Source organism: Oxyura jamaicensis, chromosome Z (assembly GCF_011077185.1).
Source record: "Oxyura jamaicensis isolate SHBP4307 breed ruddy duck chromosome Z, BPBGC_Ojam_1.0, whole genome shotgun sequence".
Lineage (NCBI taxonomy): Eukaryota > Metazoa > Chordata > Aves > Anseriformes > Anatidae > Oxyura > Oxyura jamaicensis.
The window spans coordinates 39379296-39400820 of NC_048926.1; the positions used below are offsets into that span (position 1 = coordinate 39379296).

At 37.8% G+C, this 21525-nt stretch overlaps 1 protein-coding gene and 1 long non-coding RNA gene across 7 annotated transcripts in view; one reads left to right on the plus strand and one right to left on the minus strand.

Moving 5' to 3' along the window:
- Nucleotides 1-21525, plus strand: part of TRPM3 (transient receptor potential cation channel subfamily M member 3) — a 466535-nt gene that overhangs the window by 168808 nt on the left and 276202 nt on the right. Inside the window, exon 1 of one of the 6 annotated variants that reach the window (XM_035309096.1) lies at nt 6934-7500. The exons of 3 other annotated variants lie outside the window; for them this stretch is intronic. In XM_035309096.1, coding sequence (XP_035164987.1) covers nt 7222-7500 — 279 coding nt within the window. In that variant the 5' untranslated portion in view covers nt 6934-7221. Of the gene's footprint in view, nt 1-6933; nt 7501-21525 lie in introns of those variants that run through there. 2 more of the 6 variants (XM_035309091.1, XM_035309093.1) reach the window with 2 other exon arrangements.
- The window catches only part of LOC118155701, a 207274-nt gene continuing 196482 nt past the window's right edge, over nt 10734-21525 (minus strand). Inside the window, exon 3 of the long non-coding RNA XR_004745975.1 lies at nt 10734-10768. This is a non-coding gene — a long non-coding RNA (uncharacterized LOC118155701). The remainder of the gene's footprint in view (nt 10769-21525) is intronic.

Here is a 21525-nt window from a genome sequence, read left to right on the forward strand (position 1 = left end):
TTGTTTCTTTGTTTTTTTTTTTTTTTTTTTTTTTATAGGAGTGCCAATGAATACATAACAAATGCAACAGACATTGTGGTAAACACCTGTATCTTACCATGTAGAGTTTGCTGCTGTCCAATTACACATGTGCTTACAATTGTCTCAATGCAAATGTAGGTGTAAAATTGTGCACATGTGAGCCCAGGGTATAAAAAGAATATATGAATTGGTATATGACTTTAAGAATAAATCAAAATCAAACATATAACGTGCTAAAAACAGACTTGATTAAGGAAGTCGGTTTTGAAATTGACTTTCATCAACAGGAATACACAGGAGTGTTTTCAAGTTATTTAGGAAAAATGATTTTGAATAATACTGTTGTTTCACATCTTGGATGAGCTTCAGTTGTTCCCATTTTGTTTAATTTCATAAAGAACCAAATCTTACACTGCTCCTTGTGTTTTTGTTTGTTTGTTTGTTGGTTGGTTTTGTTTTTGTTTTTGTTGTTTTGTTTTGTTTTTTAATGAAATACACCGTTTGCACAGGGTATGTAGAGAATTAGAACCCTTGTAAGACAGTCATCTTCCTGACCCTGGCGGAAGACATTGGTGTTCAGAATGTGTGAGGAAAAAAATACTTATAATTCTTGAGCAAGCTTTATTTTACAGTGACATTTGTGACCAGTGACCCTGAATTTCTGTGGTGAATTTCCTAATAAAATGTCAAGTATACTGTTAGTTATTTAATAACTCCTACATAATAAGAGTTATTTTAGGGATTACCAAGGGATGTTTGCTGTTAGTTGATAGCAGTACACCTGTTTGTGTTCAATTTATTTGATAATCGGATCAGCAGATGCATCTGTGGTGCTGTCTGCTGTGTTCATTTGTCCTGGGCCTTCTATTACTGTGGTGTTTCATTTCAGATGTGTGGGTGGTCAGGTATGGTCTTTTCAGTTTTGGTGACTCAGCCATCCATGCACAGACACTCTTGGCCATGAGCACTGGGTGGCCAGATTACCTTTGCAAACCAATATGAATACTGCTAGGCAGCTAGCTAAGCAGATGAAGGAAGTGTTAAAGACAGCAGAGGAATAGCTCTGTGCACTGATGAACACTGAAGACAATGTTGGAAAGGAATCTTCAAGAAAGCAGGCAAGTAATGAGGTACCAAATGTGCTCAATCCTGCAAGTACGAGCCAAGAAGTTGCAGGAAGCTTATCATCAGAGATGACGTTTGCTGTAGGGTAATGTCCTGGTTTCAGTTAGGACAGTTATTTTTCCTCCTAGTAGCTGGTAGGGTGCTATGTTTTGGATTAGGATGAGAAGAGTGCTGATAACATGCTGATGTTTTAATTGCTGGAGAGCACTGCTTACACTATGCCAAGGACTTTTCAGCTCCTCGCTCTGTCCTGCCAGCGGGCAGGCTGGGAGGGGACAAACCCAGGACAGCTGACCCCAACTGGCCAAAGGGGTATTCCATACCATCTGACGTCATGCTAAACAATATATAGGGGTGGCTAGCCGGGCTGGGGGGGCCGGCTGCTCGGGGTTGGGCTGGGCATCGGTCAGCGGGTGGTGAGCAATTGCATTGTGCATCACTTGTTTGTACATATTATTATTATTATTATCATTATTATTTTCTATCTTAATAAACTGCCTTTATCTCAACCCACAGGCTTCACTTTCCCGTTTCTCTCCCCCATCCCAGAGAGGGAGGGGGGAGGGTGAGCGAACGGCTGTGTGGTGTTTAGCTGCCAGCCGGGTTAAACCACAACAGGTAAAGCCTTTGCTTCTGGGAGAAAAGTAAAGCTGGTATGTAGGATGCCTGCAGGTATGCAATACGCATGGAAAATATTGCTTGATTTTCTTGTTCTTCATAGCTTCATAGCAGAAGGCATTAGAAATTTTTGTGATTCTCCACAATGTTGAAAAGATGCAAATGTATTTTACCATTCTAAAGAACTAAGTTTTGAGGTGAGAAATGCCCTAACATACAATATATCAGTCTATAGGAAACAAAGAGAAGTGTCCTATTGCAAGATTGTTGTTATATTGGGTTCTTGATGGAATGCTTATTGGGCAGCGTAAATTGCTTCCTTCCAAGAAATTTCATACTTGTTCTGTATTCAACAAGATAATCAAGACTAGAAAATGTTTCCCATTTATCTACTGTGAAATATTTCGCTGATATGCTTAATAAACTTGTTATCTGAGCTAGAAATGATAGAGAAAATGAGGTTACAGGTCAAAACTGGGAAAGTCATAACACAAAGTTAAACAATACAGATTGCAACATGATGGCTAAGTCGGAGAGAAACTTTTACCATAAACAGAAATCTGTAAATTGAGCAGCCTAATTTCTGTTGTATGCTGTAGACATTGGAATACTAACAGCTTGCCTACACTTGAAAGTCAATCTAAAATTAGAAAGATTGTAATTTAAAATACAGCATTTGTTTCTAAGTAACAATCAACCACTAACATTTCTAGTCCCCAAAAGAGTGTTAGATGCCTAAGTGTTTTAATCCATTTCAAAGATAAACTCTGCAGGCTGCAATTAAAGAAGAATGTGTGGTGAAACATACCGTTCTTGGATACAGATTCAAGAATTAAGGGTAGGCAGATTTTTAAGTACTCAAAGAGCAACTGAAGCTAAAATGGTGCAAATCACCAGGACTCTCTGCCAGTAGCTACAGAAGTGAAACCACAGAGAATGGCAAAGTCTGTTTGCATGGTGTTGACTGAAACTTCAATTTCTGCATGCAGAGACTGTATCTACACTTCCACTTGCTCATTTTGGAACTGTAAGCAGTCTAACAGGGTGTCTGGGAAAATAAACATCTCTGTAAGGAGCACTGGGTGTGTCTGCACTGCTCAGACCACTTGCTGTTTTACAGTTCCCCTGCTTCTCTGCAGTGGCTGTGTGCTACAGTGTCCCTGAGATCTCTTGTGGTAGCTCAGTCAGGTACTTTCCCAGGCAAAAGCCACATGTGGATCAGTTAAAGGTGACCTTAAGGTAGCAGTGAATAGGCAAATAAAACAGTTTCATCATCTTTGGCTTCATTACACACACGTAAGCATAACAATCCAGAAAGAATATCCTTTATTCTAGCTGTTCAGCCAGTTGCCTAAAGATGTAATTTATAGCTACATCCAGTATCATTTATGTATGTGCTTGAAACAGAGTTGCCTGTACCTAGGATAAATTATTTAATTAACATTTAATAAGTGTATAAACATTACGTTAACACTATCTGTGTCTGGAGGAGAAGGACTAATGGATATGAGCATATGACAGAAGATCTATGAAATACCTCAGCAATGATAACAGCAGAAAAAAAATCTCCTCAGGCATGCTGTGAATAGAAAAGATGGAAAGCAATGAAGAAATTTTATGAATTAATTACTCAGTTGATTTAAGCTACAAAAACATCTGTGCCCATTAAGATGTAATGATGGGCATAAAATTAAGTATAGTTTATCCAAATTTTCTAACATACATTAACTTTTGTATTCTATGATTTTTGCAAGAAATTATGCACAATGAAGATAAATAAATAGAAAAGTGCATGTGTTGGAAAACAAAACAAAACACTATTAATATTATAGGTTTACACTATTGTTTATTGTCATAGTCTTCATTAATGTTTAATTTACAGACCTGCAAAGCTTCTGAAATACTTCTATTGCCATCTTGCCATTTCCTCCATAAACATAAACTCACATGAGCAAAGTATGTTATGAAGAACTATCACCTTTGCCCTAGACTGTCTTTGTAGTACTTCCATGATGAGTTCTACAAGCAAAAAGACATAAGGGTAGCTCTATTTTCTCCCATATTTGCTACTCTGCTGGGCCGTGCAAGCCTTCAGGGAAGCAGGAAAGATGCTCTGAGAGCAAGGAAGCCTTAGCAATGTGTCTGTATGACTGCACTGTGAAGATGTATTTTTCTTCTTACTTCTGTTGGTATACACAGGAAAACCATGTGTAGCATCACAGGACAATTTACCTGCCTACACCTGATGTTTGTCCAAAGCTAGATTGCATCTCATATTTTGTAAGGGAATTATTAACAGAGCAGGACACAAAAACTTTCCTGGACTCTTAAGTACAGGTAAGAATAACAAGAACAACTTCTCTTGAGGTATATAAGAAAGACTGCTGCATTTCTTGTGCTGACATAAAAGTAGGCTAGTGGCTGGGTTAAGAAATTTGTTGTCCATAACATCTTTTTTACAAGTGCTTGCTCTCAGGTTGAAAATGTTGAATGCTACTGGTGTGCTGAGAGTGTTTTAAGGCTCCTCAGCTATTTTTTTTTTTTTTTTCTCTAGCATTCCCAGAGGTGTTGAAGTTTACTGTATCAGAGCTTTCTAAATGTAGCATTATTATTATGTTAGATGACAGGAATCTTGGCTGCTGCCAAGACAAAGGAATCTTGCTCGGCTTTTTTTCAAATTTACACTTAAGAGCCTCAAAGTGACTGCAGTGTACCTTGTAGGTAAGACATGTACATTAAAGTTAAAATGAATTGAAATTAAAGCCAAGTAGTGTTTAAATGATCTATCCAAGTCACCCAGGGACTTTGTGGTGGAAATGAACCTCCCATGTCATGGTACTGTCCTGTTTGTCAACACTTCCTAACTGTCACCAAGAGAAGTCAACATTCTTTCACTTGCTTTCTACAAATACAAATTATTAGAACACAAGAAGGCCATGGAAAATAGGCCTGTGAAAGAATGTTGGTGTGTATTAAGCACTGCAGCACATAAAAGCTCTGTCCCTAAGGTACTGTTTGCATAAGAAGGCAATGGCAGAGCTCCATCTCAAAGACAGGAATCTCTGTGGAAGCTAAGACACATCAGGCTCACTATTTTTAGTTTATTAAAGCTATCTGTTATGTTTCTTTATTGTCTTTAACTCTCTAGCCTCCTCAGAGATTTGTTACTGTACTTACTGAAAAGAATGGCATGCTATGATTTCTCCACCTTCTTTGTTCCTAGCATACAGGCCGAACATTTTGATTTATAACAGATACCTAATGCAAAACAGTTGTGAAAGGGTCAAGGCAGAGTTGAGTCTGGTGTCCTTACCAAGAAATTCTTTACTGATCTTCAAGGGTAAAGGAAAGTTATCAGTATGGCTGGGGGGCCCCCCCCCCCGGGGGGGGGCACGCCGGCAACGGGGCCGGGGGAGGAAGGCATAGGTTTGGGAGTGTTGGGAGTACTTGTTTCTGATTTGCAAACCCCCAAAGCTTAATCATTGAATATTAATTCCTTTCAAACAGAGAAAATTTGTCATGTTGCATACATTTGAAGGGGTTTGCTATTTAAGGTCAGGAATATTTTTTTCTACCTCTTAAATTTGCCTCCTTAGTGGATTCAAAAGTGCCTTAGAAGAGTAGTTTTAGAAAATAATGTACCTTATCATGTTTGATTTCATTGTCAACAGCATGTTTTTTGCTCCGTTTATAAAACAAATAGATTCAGAGAGCTCAAGTGAGAAGGCACTTAAATATGTGTAATTTAAACTAGCTGCCCATTCATAACCAGAAATTCATCTGCATTGGCACAGGCTTTGTCAGAAGGGACTTATTGCTGGTTTATTTTATATTGCTGGAATTATTGATGGAACCCTTTCTGTTCCATGGATGTCTCAAGATTTGAAGTTTTGTAGTTTTGAGAGGTACAGTGGGGTGGAATGGGTGAGAGATCTCCTCTGGAACACAGTCAGCCTTGCACCATGTTTTGGGCTGGTCTTTCCTGAGCAAAAGACTCTGAGGTGAAATAACATTCAAAGAGTTCTTGAGAGAGTGCAGTTAGGTGGAGCTGGCTGGTATGTGTATGTTGAAAGAAGCATAAAGGTATTGCACTTCCACTTCAAAGTACATGGGCTCCTTCTGCATGGACTCCAATACCCTTGGGTTTAGAGAATATTGATCTGTGAATAAGGGCAAGACTTCCTCTGGAGGAGAAAACTGTGTTGTAAACATCAATCCGCACCCTCTTCTACTGGGGTAATTTTGATGTTTTTAGGACCATCCATTTACCTTGGAGGATCTGATAGTATTAACAGACGTACTGATTTTACCTGTTCTCCCCAGAGTTGTTTGCCTTTAAACAAACTTTAAAAATTGAACCAGAATTATTGTTTCATGTCAGCCAGTTTGATGAACACTGTCACCATAATAAAAATAAATTATAAATAGTGTACAAAATACATGTACAATGGGGAGTAATATAGTACATGAAAATTACAGATCAGTGAAATGTAGCCAAGTAAACTAAATTCATGTCTTCTAACCTGAGGTATAAGAGATTTAAAACTCTCCTGAGAAGTGGTTGTTTTCCTTCATAATCAGAGGAAATATTGGTCATTACTGGCAAAATAAAATATTGGCAGTGCTTTCAATGCTTTACAGGATGTTGTAATACTTGCTTCATGTAATCTTCTCCCCTCCCCCCCCCCCAAAGAAAAAAAAAATGTGGGGGAAGAGTATTTCTCCTTTAGCTAGCATTTGGCTAGCAGCATGATGAATTAATATCTTCATTAGCTGGGAAAGCCTGTTACCACCCAGAGGTGTGCTTTACTGTGTGTTAATGCCTCAGCATTACAACCTCATGTGTTTGCATATCTTTAAAAAGAAATATTCTGCACATCAATTTAGTTATTAAGCTGACCTGAATTCTGAAGGTTTGCTTTTTTTTTTTTTTTTTTTTTTTTTTTTTTCCTACATGCTAGCACTCTAGCACTCTAACTGTCATAGCACAGCTTCTAAATGCTGTCACTCGCCAATACTGTGCCGGGTCAATGAAACTATGCTTCCTAGGTCCATAATATCAGTAAATCAAGAGTGAATTAATTTTTTTCCCTTTTCAATCTTTGCCGTCTGATAGCTGGCCCCTCCCCTCATGCCGGTTTACCTCTCCTGGCAATGCTTTGGGGAAGAAAGTGCAAGCACCCCTCCGCTCACTTCATTTAAATTCTCTCTTTCTGCTCTGCTTTTCGCCCAGGGAAGCAAGCGGAGGAGCGAGGCGGATGGCTGAGCTTGCCCGGGAGAGCCTAACCCGGCTGCTCTCTGAGGAGGGCAGGAGGGAGAGAGCGGGAGCGGCAGCAGCAGCAGCAGCAGCTCGCACTGCAGCCTCTTTTTTTATGCGGGCTGCCCCTTTCCGCTCAGCCAGCGCAGCCTGCCCCGAGCGGCGGGCCGATCGCCTCCATCCCTCCGCATTTGGTATGCATGAGCACTGCTGTTCCCACGCAGGAGCCCGCTGCTCTCTTAAGGAGGCTCGGCGGAGCGGCTCGCCCAGCCCAGCCCAGCCCTCTGCCCGCGCCCGGCGCGCCCTGCCCGGGGGATGCCCCCAAGCCGGGCGGCGGGCGGGCGCTGCCAGCTCTGCGGCTCATCTCCCGGCGGGGTCCGCGAGGGGTCATGAATCAGACCGACGCTCCCCGGCCGCTCAACTGGACCATCCGGAAGCTGTGCCATGCTGCCTTCCTCCCGTCCGTCAGGCTTCTTAAGGTACGGTGACACCCCGCTTTGAAAATCGGTGCCCGCCGCCTAGCATCTGCCCGGAGGACCGCCGTCGCAGCTGCTGGAAAGTTAATGCAGAAATAGTTCCAACTTTCCTATTAATTACTTCCCCTGCTACCTTTACAACCCCTTGCGACTACCTGAAGATCCCAAAATTGCGTTTCTGTACTCCAGCGCAGCATCTTTGTCCCTTGAAAAAGGTTTGGGAGAGGGATTAAAAGGGAGTAAGTAATGATGGATATCATCCATGTTTCCGTTTGCCTTGTCTTAAAAACATCAAGCCATGAACTTCTAGGGAAGGGGAAGGAGTCCCTTTCTAAGGCGTGTTCCTTTGTGGGTAGTCTTCTGCTGTCCGTTCTTTGGGGTTATTTGCTCCCCAAGAAACAGCCAGTGCTACTCAGACCAACTTGTAAATGGAACTGTATGTTAGTGGACAAAGATTATCCTGGTGTGTAGAAAGCTGTATTTAGGAGTAGGGTCAGCCAAAGACTGACAGTGCAGACAGTGTTCTGTGAAACTTTCCGACAATTATTTTGTTTGTTTAAGCCAAGTGACACAGTTTTGAAGGTGCTTTCCTAAAAGGTTATTGTTTGAGAATTGGGGGGGGGGGGGGGCCCCCCCCATTATAGACAATGTAGGGATCCTAATTGTGGCACATGAAATATTACTACTACTCCAGATCCCACTGAATCCTTTAATCTAGAGGAATTTGTAATGGAATACAAAATATCATGCATCAACTTTTAGAGGAAAACGTAACATTAAGTTGATGTGTCTTCTTTGTTCTTGGAACTTCTTAATAATTGAGTTATACAATGAAAATTTAAACAATAGGTTTAGGTTCCTTTGGGCTTCTGTACCTGTAATGCAGATATATTTTAAAATGCTGGATTCAGGCCACTAATAATTTCTTTCATCTTGATAGTTTGGCTTTAATATGCAGCCAGGTAAAACATGGCTACTCTCGCAGTGTATTGGAATGTAACATTTGATGTAACCACTTGATTTTGTATGGATAGATTTGAAACTAGGTCACTCCTTACTAATGCAATATATTTGCATGGTAGTGCAAGTAGTATTGAACGTATGGTTATGTAGTGCACAAGTGACCACGCTGTGTCTTATAGCAAGTATTTATCACATAATGAGAGGAATGGACTAGCACAGAAAAATATTGGTTTCCAAGAAAGGTGTATGGCTTCCTGGAAGTACTTTGTGAACAGCTCCAAAGAATAGATGACAAAACTTAGATTGCTGGAAAATCAAAATACAACCGAAGTATAACACAGAACAAATCAGAAAGCAGTATGATTCCCTTTAAAATGCTTCCCTCCAGCTTACCACCCCCACCTCCCCACCCCGCCCTGCACCAGAAGCACACATTAAAATAACCACACTTGACAAGTCAGATACATTTAGGAAAACATTTTTTTTTTCTTTTTTTTTTTGGGGGGGGGGGGGTGGGGGGGGGGGGAATGAGAACATATATAGGGAATTTTATTAACATTCTCAATATCATAAAGTCTGCAACATTTATTTTTTGGCAGACAAATGTTGCCCCCTGTGTATGGTTTCTCTTCATTGCACATGTTTTAAGGGTGAACATCATGATTAATTATTAAAAGAGCTGTCTGAAAATGATTTTCTGAAGCTACTGCTATAACCCTTCAGGGGCAGTCAGGGAGTGGACACTGCAGAGTGAAAAAGAGGGGAGCAAATAACCAGACATAAGCAGTGTCTGCATGGAGGGGTATGTGGGGTGTGGGAGACCACAGCAAAAGAGATAGGATCCTGGCATGTTCCTGAGCTGATGAGCAGAGCTTGTTGATTAGAGAGGGAAATGCACAATCAGCTTAAAATGGTGATTCCGATATATACTTTTTACCTTTGTCTTTTATTACGGAGTGTGTTCAAAGCAAGTGATTCATGTAAGAACAGGGCCCCATTGTCCCAATTCCCCAAAAGATATGATAACCAATCAGGGTGAATTCTCTGTTACAAAGATCTAGTAAATAAAGAGAATGATAATAGCAGTAGTAAATTACCAAATAAGCAGTATAAATATTTTCTTGTTTTTCCTCCAGGAATTTGATTATTTTAATGTATAAATTCATCAGAAGGTATTTGTATTCTTCTCTCTTGTGTGTCTTTCTCCAAAATTAAAAATAAAAGTACATAAACATTTATTTTTATTTTTATTTTTTTATCCCTAAATGAAGGTGCTCCTTTAAATGCACAATCACTGGAATGGCAAATGCAATGTAGTTCATTTTTAATTGCTTACTTTCCAAATGGATTAAGTGGTCTTAAGGGGTAATGTAATATTGTGTCTCAGTAGATGTTCAGTAGATGCTTTTTAATTCAGCCTTTCTCTACTTAGGGTTCCCTCAGTTCTAGAATAACTCTGCAGAAACTGATATGTAATAGCACATTTTTATTTATTTATTTATTTATTTTTCTTATGGTTGCCAAACTCTATTTACATCACGTAAAGTAACTTGGAGTAAAAGAATATGAAATATCATTGTATCTTTGTCTTTCCTATGCTTTAGTTTAGTCTTTTGTTTATCAGAACAAATAGCTAAATTACATCATCGAATTTAAGAATATGGCTTTGTCTGAATTTGTAAGAATGAGAGATAGCAGAATTTTACCTATTTTACACATGAAAAAAACACTGTGCCATGCTCTGGACCTTGATAGAAAGCAGCAAGAACTTTTCAATTAATTTCATGTCCTCTGAAAGAGAAGTGTATAATTTTAAGTGTAAAATCTGTAGTTTCAAACCGATGGATTTAGACAAACACTGGTGTCTTGGAATTACGTGGATATTCTTACTTCATATTGCTCACTAACTGTCAATGGGATTGCCTTAAAGAGACCAATTTAAAATAACTAATAAAATATGCTATTCAACAGGCAGGCTATGATTTTATTCTATCTTGTGGTACTGGCGTGCAGTGCTCAGTTGCACAAACTGACAGTTGATTTGTCTCTGGCCTGATATGATTTAAGTTAAACTATTGCAGATGCTGACAGGCCCAGCAGCTGTCCAACTCTGCTGCCCATGCTTTTCTTTAAGGCATGTGTTTCTGTTCTAACCGACTTCACTAATAGGAATGTTTAGGAATGGTTTTATAATCTCTGTCTTTCATTTTTAAATTTAATTTCATTATTTTATTTTTAAAATTTCTAACAGGCATGCAGAATACTAGAAGTTATTACATATGAAGTTATTACATACATTACATTTGATCTAAGACTGAAGCAAATTACCGGAGAGCATTTTTATGACTTTTGTCATCAGATCATCCTTCACTTGTCCCATTTTCTCTCCTAATAAACATTTCCTGTAGCACATTCCATGCTGGTACATTTTGTGGTTGTCTCAGGATGCACGGTAACTCACCGTCTAATGCCTTCCCATCTGAAATAAGAGGATTAAGAAGTGCCTGGAGCTCATGTGCAGAGAGGCTGATTTTGTGCTAGAGAGAGGAACCATAATTCTTTCGATATGGTCAGGTTAGTTTCTGAAGGGTCTTTCCAGCAGTGACTGTGCAGCTTCCATTCTTCTATTTGAGTTCTCAAACTTGTTTCTTTGTGTGTTTGGCTAAGGTCTTGTTAACTTCATTCTTCTCATTATTTATTTTTTCTTAGTGAAGAATTAATACTAGTGGAAGCAGCCCCACTCCACTTTGTGCCATTGTGTGACGCAAGAGCTATCAGATTTGCCAAAAGCTCTGGTAGTCACTTTTCTGTTTGTTTTATGGTGAATGAGAGTTTTTGAGTCAGAAAACTCAGAATATGACAGAAGAAGAGATGGCCTCACAAGAAATGAAGCCTGGCTGAAATAGGATTCAAACATTTCAGACATTTTATGTTGAAGAGCAAGTTTATATGCTCTTTAAAAGTTGACAAATGATATCATATTGAAGATTTCACTCAGAGCACTCCGTGCCATGGCAGAGGCTACAGATGTTGCACTTCTGCTTGGGACATATTTACTTATGATATATGCCATTGAACCAAGGAATTAGTAATGCATTAAAACAAACAAACAAGCGTAGGAGAATAGAAGCGTGTCCAGTATTTCTCCTACTATGGCAAGTTTCCCTGTATCCATAAAACAGATATTTAACAAATAAAGACTCGGAACACAGGTGAAATACTAGTAGGTACTTGGTGATACACTGCACAGCTCAACAGTTTAAATCAGCTAAAATGTCATTGCTATTTGGTTACCAAATATAATTTAATTTCAGGACACTTTTGAAAAATCTAGTTGCGTAAATTGAATGAACTATCTGTTTCCCCTGCATGATGAAAGAATGAAATGTATTCTGTGTAAAACAGTAAATATTTATGCTTCTGAAACCTCTACTTTAAGAAAATGTGACAGTAAAAGAGGAGGAAGTTTTATTTTGAGGGACTGATTTTTTCCCCCTTGTGGGTTTGAAAAAAATGTTATTGGACTGACAGAACAGTCCATTGATTCAGGCAAGATACTTTTGATAATTAGGTTCTAAAATTAATTTTGAAGTAAATTAGTGTGCTATATTCACAAAATGGTAGTACTAGATTGTGCTATGCACTTAAGAAATAGAAGTGCTAGCTTTTCTCTTAGCCAGTCCTCTGATATCTAGTTGGCAGTAGGTGTTTCTGATTTTTTCACTGCTTAAGAACTGATTCTGGTTATCATTTCAGTAAATTTACCATATACACCTTTCAAACATCAACAAAGTGAGAGGGAAAGCTTACACATTCTGAAATGAAAAAGTGAGGTACTTGGAACAAATCCTAATGCATACTGCTATCATGAGTGAGCTAGCACATTAAGTGTTTCTGAAAGTAATATGCACCATACTGACAGTAAAATGAGGGCAGTAATTTACCTGTGCCTTGCACTCAGCTGCTTACTGACTTGAATTGTAATAACTAATGAGCCACTACCTATGCTTCTTTCAGGTGGATTTGATGCATTCTGGGAGGTAATGACAGTTCCACTCTTAGGATCAGGCTGCTTAAAACATAAGCATATAGAAAATATCATTCAATGTAACATTTTTCTTGAAAATTAACAAATACTGTATATACCTCTTTGTATGATGAGATGCAGTACACGATATGAAAGATGGATGTTTTGAGAATGCATATAAGTTCTGTCCAGAAAAGAATGATTTGTGAACCAATTTCTCTTTTCTTGACAGAAAGATTGTAGTTATACCTATTACAGTTGTAATAGATGTTACTTTTTTGTCTCTAATTCACAGATTTCCTGGGGTGCATTATTTTTCCTAGAAACCCCAAACCCATGTAACCAGCAAAGAGAAAACTTCTGCTTTTTCTTGGGTATTATGCTTCTGTGCCAACAGTTTCATCAGTTAAGGCTGGAAGAAGAGAGTCCTGAACTAAGATATTGCCCTGCCTTTGCAATCTTCTACTTTGTTATCAGGAAATTCATTTAGCACTTCAAATCAAAGCAGTAATGGGTATTGCAGTGTGGCTTCAGGCCACCTTCGAAGAGGTATGCTTACATTACTGCTGCTCTGATGTTAGCTGTGACTCTAGTATTTCACTTTTTTTTCCAAAAAAAATAATATCAGTATAGTGAAGTCATTTTTCCAGTGGGACTGAAGAAGTGACAGTATGCCTTTTGGGGGTTGCATATTCCCCAAAGCTGCTTATTTCTTGAAGTCACGCTTCTCAACAAACGTGAGATGAGCCAAATTTTCTCCCTTGGTGGCTGGGTATGTTTATGTGTAAAGAGTTAATGACAGATAATATTTCTTCTAAAAAGGAAGGAAGTGTTGAATTTGGTAATGCTTTCTATTATTTTATAAACAAAACTAGTAGTTTTGTATTGTTATTTTTTTTTGGTATAGAGTACTATTTTTATTATTTTATTTTATTACATGATCTAAGATGAAACAAAGCTAATCAGTTCCATGAACACGATTCAGGTTGGTAACCTCTGCCTTGTAAGTGATGTAACAGCAAAATAATTTCCCCCAAAATAAATAATATCCTGATTAGGGGGAAAATAAATAAATAAATAAAAGATCAAAGCAAAAATAATAGCCTATTCCCTTTACAGTGGAAATCATGGTACTATGAGACTGTCTGCATGTAGAAGAGGTAGACAAAGTGATGCAGTTTTGAAGGAATCTGCACTCTTTTGAGATATTGTAGAGGAAAGAGTAAAAGAGTAGTTTAAATTTCCAGGTTGGAAATGGCAGTTTGAATGCAAAATTTATTCTTCTAAACCAGGTACTCACTGTGTGAGTCCTTTTCAAAATAGTAGAAAAGGTAATATTAAATTTGCAATCTTTATGCAGCAACAAAAGTACAAAAATGCCTGGCTTTACTAAAGAGACTTGCAACAGCTATAGGTTTTCATCCTCTTGCACATCAATATAGTTTTACAGTGCTTTCCATAATTCCCGATCTTTATTTTAATCTTAGAAAATACAGTTGACTTTTGCCTTCTACTATGCTGCATGGCTAGTGGGCTAGAGTGAAGAAGGTGAGGCATCAGAGAAGTAATCAAGTTCCACATTTCCTGCTTGCCTAATTATTTGACTCGAAAATGGTATCTGCTTCCTCTGGGGCTCAGTCTTTTCAAATTTGAATACTTACATGTGGCAAATGGCCACAACTCCTATTGTCCTTTGCAAGAATGGAGAATGTATGAAACACTGCAACAGACCTGGGTATCAGAAAGTAAATGCAAGTTTCCTAATTTCTGGCTCCAGGAGAGATGTCTTTATGGCCTTGCTTCCAGAGATTAAAAAATAGTAAGTAGCATTTTTGATGTATTAACAGGGCAGAAAAAACAATTCTGGTTCTGAACAGACAATATTGGTTTAAAAATAACAGTAAAATGCTACAAGGTACAAAAGTAATAGAGGCTGCAAATACTACTGTGTTAGTGGAAAACTGTATTAACAATGTAAGATTTTAATGTTGTTCTGAAGTACTGTTCTGTATGTCTAAAGGGGTGCCATGTGAGTATTTCAGGCCACAGGACCACATAGGGAAGCTGAGTGGTTTTATTCCACCTGAATTGCTAACAAGACTATGCTATAGTGTGTAAAAAGAAATGCCCTTGGGTCTCACTCGAAATTTGTGTCAACGATGATAATAATAAAGCATAGAATAAAATCGATTCATCAAAAATATCTTTCATCCCCCAAATAATATGATGACATGAAGCAGTCTGACAAAGTGCTTTTAGCAGTGTCAAGGAATTTAGTGATGACAATATCAAGGTTATTGTACTTTAATTTAAAAAAACATCAGGCTGATTTTACCGTAATGAGGAGGTGATAGAGTGAAAACATTGTCTTTCAGTTACCCCTTGTTCTTCAGCTATTGTTTGTAGATACACAAGGCAGTTGTAATAACATACAGATCCATCAAAATTAAGAGTTTATGGAGGATGTGCCACATTATCTTGTTACAGAAGGATGCCAGTTTTGGAACCTCATCTGTGTTTTACTAAATCGTCACAGCATCTTGCCACTGGTGTGTTGTAATGCAATATCACACTTCAGTTTCCCCATACAACATCTTGAAGCACATCTTTGCGTACAGCTGGAAAAAGAGACCAAATCTACCTTCTACCTCTGAGAACTTTTCAGACTGACTTTTCCATTACTCTATATAGAAGTTTCTAAGTTTCCTAAATCAGAGAAGACATCTTACAAATATGCTCTTGTTCAACTTTTGGGTCCTTTATTTCAAGCTACATAGTTGTGTCTTTGAAATGAGGATGTATTTGATTAATAGTGGTTGGTGGGTTGTTGTGTTTTTTTTTATTATTTTTTTTTCCCGTCCCTTTCCCCATCCCCTTCCTCTCCCCCCTTTCCCCTTCCCTTTTCTCTTTTTTTCCCTCTTCCCTCTTTCCCTTTTCCTTTCCCTATTTCCATTTCCTTTCTCTATTTCCATTTTCTTTTTCCCTCTTTCTCCTTTTTTTTTTTTTTAAATCCGGTTTCGCATTCTATGTTATCACATAAAAACTGTGAAGATTTTTTACAACCAAGGCAGAATATCACTGCTTGTTTATTATTATTATTATTATTATTAATCTATTTTTTATTTTATTTACATCTCTGCCCAGCTCCCTCCTGACTCTTTTTCTGAACTGCTTCACTCCCTGCAGTTTTTCAACATTGAGCTGCTTAGCCTGTACTCAAAAAAGCAGTAGTAGTGACAGGTTATGATAGCAATAATGAGGACATATAATTTGCCACATATAGTCTGGTGACTGAGTCATCCATGGAAGAGGTCAACTTCCTTCGCTTGTAAAACAGTCATCAAGATTGTGCACCATACAAGTGAGATGGGCTCAACAGCAGTTAAAGGTATCCCTTTGCTTTTGGATGTGATGATTGTAACTTTGAATATATGATTGCAAATTAATAATGCTTGGGAAAATATATATATATATGTGTTATTTTTAATATTCCATTCAAATCTAACTTCATATTTAATATAATATGGTGCCAAGTTTTTGAGGTCCTAGCCTTGCATTCTTCTGGGAGAATAGGATAAACTGCAATACATCATGAAAAGAGACACCAAAATATTTCTTGTTCTATCGTGTTACTGGCAGAACCACATCAATGCTTCAATATGCATTGTTTCTCACAGGTGTTTGTTTAAGTTCCTAAACCATCACCCCCATAAGCTGTATTTTATAGTGATCAGAAATATTTTTTTCTGTGCTGTCTTCCTGGATCGTCCTTGCTGCATTTATGGTGTGTGATTTACATATATATATATATATATATATATATATTTACCCACTACAAATACAGAGGACAGATGTAGCAGTCTTTTGTTTTTAAAATTTCTTATGTCCAATTTGGAAATCATATAGTTTAATTGATGTATTCATCATATTTAGTCATCATCTTCCAATACAAATTCTTAGATTATTTATTCCATCCTTTCCTCCATTGAAGTTAGACTAAAATTCCCTAGCTGCTTTCTTTTTCATCTTTATTTTTTGTCTCCAGGCATCTTACTAGAAATGCCAGCTGGAACATGAGGGACTCCTGATCGACCTTCCATGCTAGTCTTAGATCTATAAACTGGAAATGGGTTGGTGATGAAACAGAAAGTATCAGAACCAAAGGCATCATGGTCCTTTTACATTTGTGTCTCCTAAAGGGACTAGATAACAATTCTGTTAAATTACCTACAAAACCTTTCAGATTTAACTGACTTCACATGAACAAGAGGTGAATAACAATCAGTCTTCAGAGAGAATTTTGGGATGTCACAATCCCTGTCTATTTGCACAATATAAATATTCTTTTTGTTTGTTGGTTTATTTTCTTTACACTGTAATAATTTCAGTGTTTCTAAATTGTCTCATTAGCAAATAAATATTAAAACTCAGTGTGGGGGACAATCAATAACATAGTCCTTATTAAGACACTGAACTTCAAGTATGCATGCTACCTCTATTACACAGAAATAAGGAAAAATATGCATTTCTCTGGAATAAAAAGGTGATTTTGATGCTTCATACTCAATTTGGGAATTGGAGGGAAGGTTTACACAGATATTCTAGTGGGGAATTAAATGTGATCAGGTTATATTATCTTGATGTATGTGATTATTTAAGAGTAATTTAAAGAGAAAAATCTGAACTATTAAACCCAAAATATTCTATGCAGTTTCTTGTTAATGATAACTGTGGGAGCTTTAGTTTATTCAAGATGAGAATATTAAATTGTTCAGAGAATTGCTTCTGCTTATACACTGCTGACTGTTATTGCTAGCATTTAAGGGTGAGTTTTTTTTCTTTTGGTTACTTTTTTTTTTTTTCCTTAAGTAGTGTAAATTGCCAGTTTTATTTAATGTTCAAAAATTCACAGGCATTGCTGAAAAATCTCTTGATAAAATGGATGTCTGTAGAGTTAGAAAAATTGAGAAGAAATGCTTATTCACCCAATATTGCAGTTTTCCAAGGAAATGACAACAACAGGAAGTCTTTAGGTAAGTACTGAAACTGAGCAAATTGTGTGCATCAAATGATATGACAAATTTATCATAAATTTATCAAAAATCATAAAATGTTTTAGCAGAAATTGTTTCAATCAATTTATTTAGGACACATTTAGAACACAGCTGAATTAATGGAGACACTTTCACAGGTATGACCCTTATTTGTCAGACAGCAGAGACTGAAGCTTGAAGCAGAAACACTGTAATAGTCCAGGATATGTAGAATGTACATTATGTTGTTTTCATTCAAAATTGGACATGTGTTGAGACATCACTGCTGCAAATAGTTTTGTGCATAAGTAATGCTGTAAATTTTTTTATATCAAATCTTCAAGTCCATTCTAACCATAAAGTGAAATGGATGAAAAGCTACATAAGATTATTAAATAAATAGAAGTAGCTGAAGAAAAAAAAAAAAAAATATCAAATACACTGATTAGCAGAATAGCATAGGAAAAACATGCCTTTTCATTTCCTTTGAGGAATGTGGATATCCTCATTACTTATGGTGGTTCTAGGACTGTTTGCATTGATGTAATCACAAAATAATATTGTGTTACTGCTAAACCATGGTGAAGTTTATGCTCCTAGTCCTTTGGAACTGCAAAGTAAGTATTCCACCTTAAGCTTGTTTTGTGGAATGTATTTCAATATCCATGTGATCACTTAATATGGCACTACTTCACACCTTGGTAACTAGGTTCATTGTGACGGCCTTCCAGACCCCAGTTCTACTCTTAACACTTGTTAGTGCTAAGAAAGTCAATGGTGGAGTTACTGCCTGAAAGGCAGAGGTCATTTCATGTCAGGAAGGATTTCTCCAGTACTGTGGTTCAAGCTTGACTGATGTGGCATTTGGACTCCATCCAGTTCTGGGATATACTCTTTAACTTGGCTTTAGCAAAAGCAAAGTTACTACTGCAACAGCATCTGAACTAGGCTGGCATATGTCCCTTCTCCCATAGCATTTCATCCTCATGCAAAAACCCTATTAAAGGTACATGTATATGTATAGTCTAGAAAAAGGTCTTTTACAGATTAAAAATCCCAGTTTGGAAATAGCTATGTTGCTTTTTAATGTTTTATTTTTGTGTGCTCAAAAATAATATCCCTTGACTATAGATTAGCTTTTCAGAAAATGCTGTGGCAATGTTCTCTGGAAATAACAGTCTCTGTCAAACCCATTAGCTTGTTTCCTAAAGGTTGGAACCAAAAATTTTTAAAATGAGGGTCCTACAATTTCAAAGCTGCTACATTTAAATTTTAGTTTTTGTTTGTTTGTTTTGTTTTGTTTTCTGTATTTCCTGTTGTATGCTTCCATGATGTAATAGGCTATGACTCTAAATCTCAAATCCGAGGTCTTCCTTAGATACTCAAATTAGCTGTTTTTGAAACACTTGCTTCCTGCTGTGCATTTTCAAGCTCACTGGGAAGCCAAAGTGTAACATAACACTCTTGGTTCAGTACAAAAAAAAAAAAAAAAAAAAAAATATCAGTAAGGAATGAGATACCCTTAATTAATTCAGGTAGTTGATATGCAATCTGAATACTTGGTGAATACATAAATGCTAAAACACATAACGCTTAAAGCAACAATTATTATTATATCCCACTTGTTTGGATTACTTACATATTAGTAGGTCTCTGCTGATTCTGGATTTTTTTCAAATTCCATTAATAGAAATTAGCTATTTAAAAATAAAAATTTGAAGTAATTTTGCAAGAAATATTGAAAATATGAATATTCAAGTTCTGTTATAAGTAAAATAAAGCAGATTAAAAATAAAAAATTGAAAATGTTAATACTGGTTATGAACCACATGCACAGGAAAAAAATACAAACACAGTTTAGAATGACATGTTACTAATATCAGTTTGTTACAGAAAGTTTATCTAATCAGACTAATATTTTCACTAACTGTTTTTTGCTGTCTACCTTCCTGATCTCATTCTGGAGATAGCAGATTACTAGTACCACATTTTAGCTAAAATTAGCTTGTCAGCTCATGCTTGCCTTCCCATTTGATATTTTTCTGTCAATACTAGAAATAATGGTGTCAACTGAAGGTCATTGTAAACAGCAATGTTGAATGGAACCTCAGCAGTGTGCCTTTGCAGCAAGGAGGGCCAGCTGCATCCTGTGCTGCATTAGGAATGTAGCCACTGGGGGTCAAGGGAAGTAATCTATTTGTGAGACCACATCTGCCACTGTGTCCAGCTATGGGCTCCCCAGAAAAAAGGTACATGGGCGTGTTAGAGTGAGTGTGGCAGTCCGACTGCGAAGCTGTTGTACATGACATGTAAAAGAAAGCTGAAATTGTTCAACCATAAGGAAGGAAGATGGAGGAGAGATATTATTTCTAGCTTTCTATACATGAAAACAGTTTATAGAGGAGATGCAGAAAGTCAGGAGAGGAGGTAATTCTCAGAAGGGTAAAGGTGTCTAAGGATGTTTAAGCATTGGTACAGGTTTCCTGGAGAGACCGTAGGCTCTCTGTCCTTGAAGACAATCAAAGACCAGGAAGATGGAGCCTAAGCAACATAATGTAACTGGAGCTTACTTGTGAATTGTTCTTTCCCAATTTGATACGTTTAATAAAATGAAGTAAAGAGTCTTCACTCTTCAACAATCTTCACAGAAAACAATCTTCAAAGTGAATGTCCTTGGCTTTGCAGGCATCTCTAATGTTTTAAATGTGGGCAGAGATGTATTTTTAAACACTTTCTTAAGCAATGCAGAACAACACTGCAACTGCTAGTCTGCTATCACAGGAATGTCTGAAATTCAGGAATTGTCAGATGAGTCTTTTGAAGTTACTCCCAGGGCTTGGTGGCAGTAGATAAATCAAGTGTGAAAGGTGACAAACTTTGTATTCTGTGAATGTGGTACAGAGTAGTTCCTAGGTAGACATTATATTGCAATTAAATTCTGAAGTTATTTTTGCTGCAGCAGCTTTTCAGCTGAGTGTCATAAATTTGTTTGGATGGCTGATTGTGTCGTGATTGTAAAAACTGACTTACAGCAACAGGCAGTTTTCAGAAAATTCAGACATACTGTGACTTCAGCATGCTAGCAGTTGAGCTAGCAATTTATATCACCTATTTGCTGTCGCGCTCTTTGTTATCTGTGACCTCATTATTTCAAATGAAAATTTACTTGTTCATGCCCAGTTATGCACAGTGAGTCTTTCAATCATTTATTTGGCAGAATTGGTTTTGATACATCATTATAGAGAGAGCTAGGTACCACTGGCAGACCTGGGGAAGAAAGCACCCTGAAGACCCCCATGCAGGTTTTTGTCTTCACACTCAGGCTATCCTCCCCAGAGAGTAGCATAAGGATCCTGATTGTCATAGTGTTAACTGTGAGGTTGCGCTGCTGCAACCATGCCAGCAAGGGTGATAGGAACATGTGTAGAGGGCAGGGAAGGACAAAGTGTCTGGGGTCTCTCATGTGTTATGGATCTCCCTTCGGTCATCCTCCTATCTGTTGCAGAGTCATTGTTGATCTGGAGCATAGCACCAGATCAGGAGCACCTTCTGGGCAAATTCAGAGGCCACAAAACTCTCAGAGCCAGATCTTCCAGGTTAGCCCTGTTCATCTCAACTGAAATGGCCTCAGTCACCTCTGAGCTGCTTCAGGGTCACTGTTCCCCACCCAATTTTGACAGGCAACTTCATACTTCATAGTGAGAACAGTGACCACAGACACAGGGTCACAGTCCTGAGAGGAGAGCTCCAGTGTTGTGCATGAAGATTTTGAGACAGGGTTTACTGTGGGGGCAGGCAATGTTACAAAAACCTACAGAGCTGTGACCTGCCTCTGTTACAGCTGATCTTGGGTAAAGGGAGACAAATCCTGAGGAGCTGGGAAAAAGGCTGCAGAGGAGAATTGCATAGAAAGATGTTTTCAGGCTGGTCAAGGCAATCAAAGCCCTGTGCTCAGGGGTGTAGACAATTTTGGGGATAATATTGTGACGCAATATATATATACAT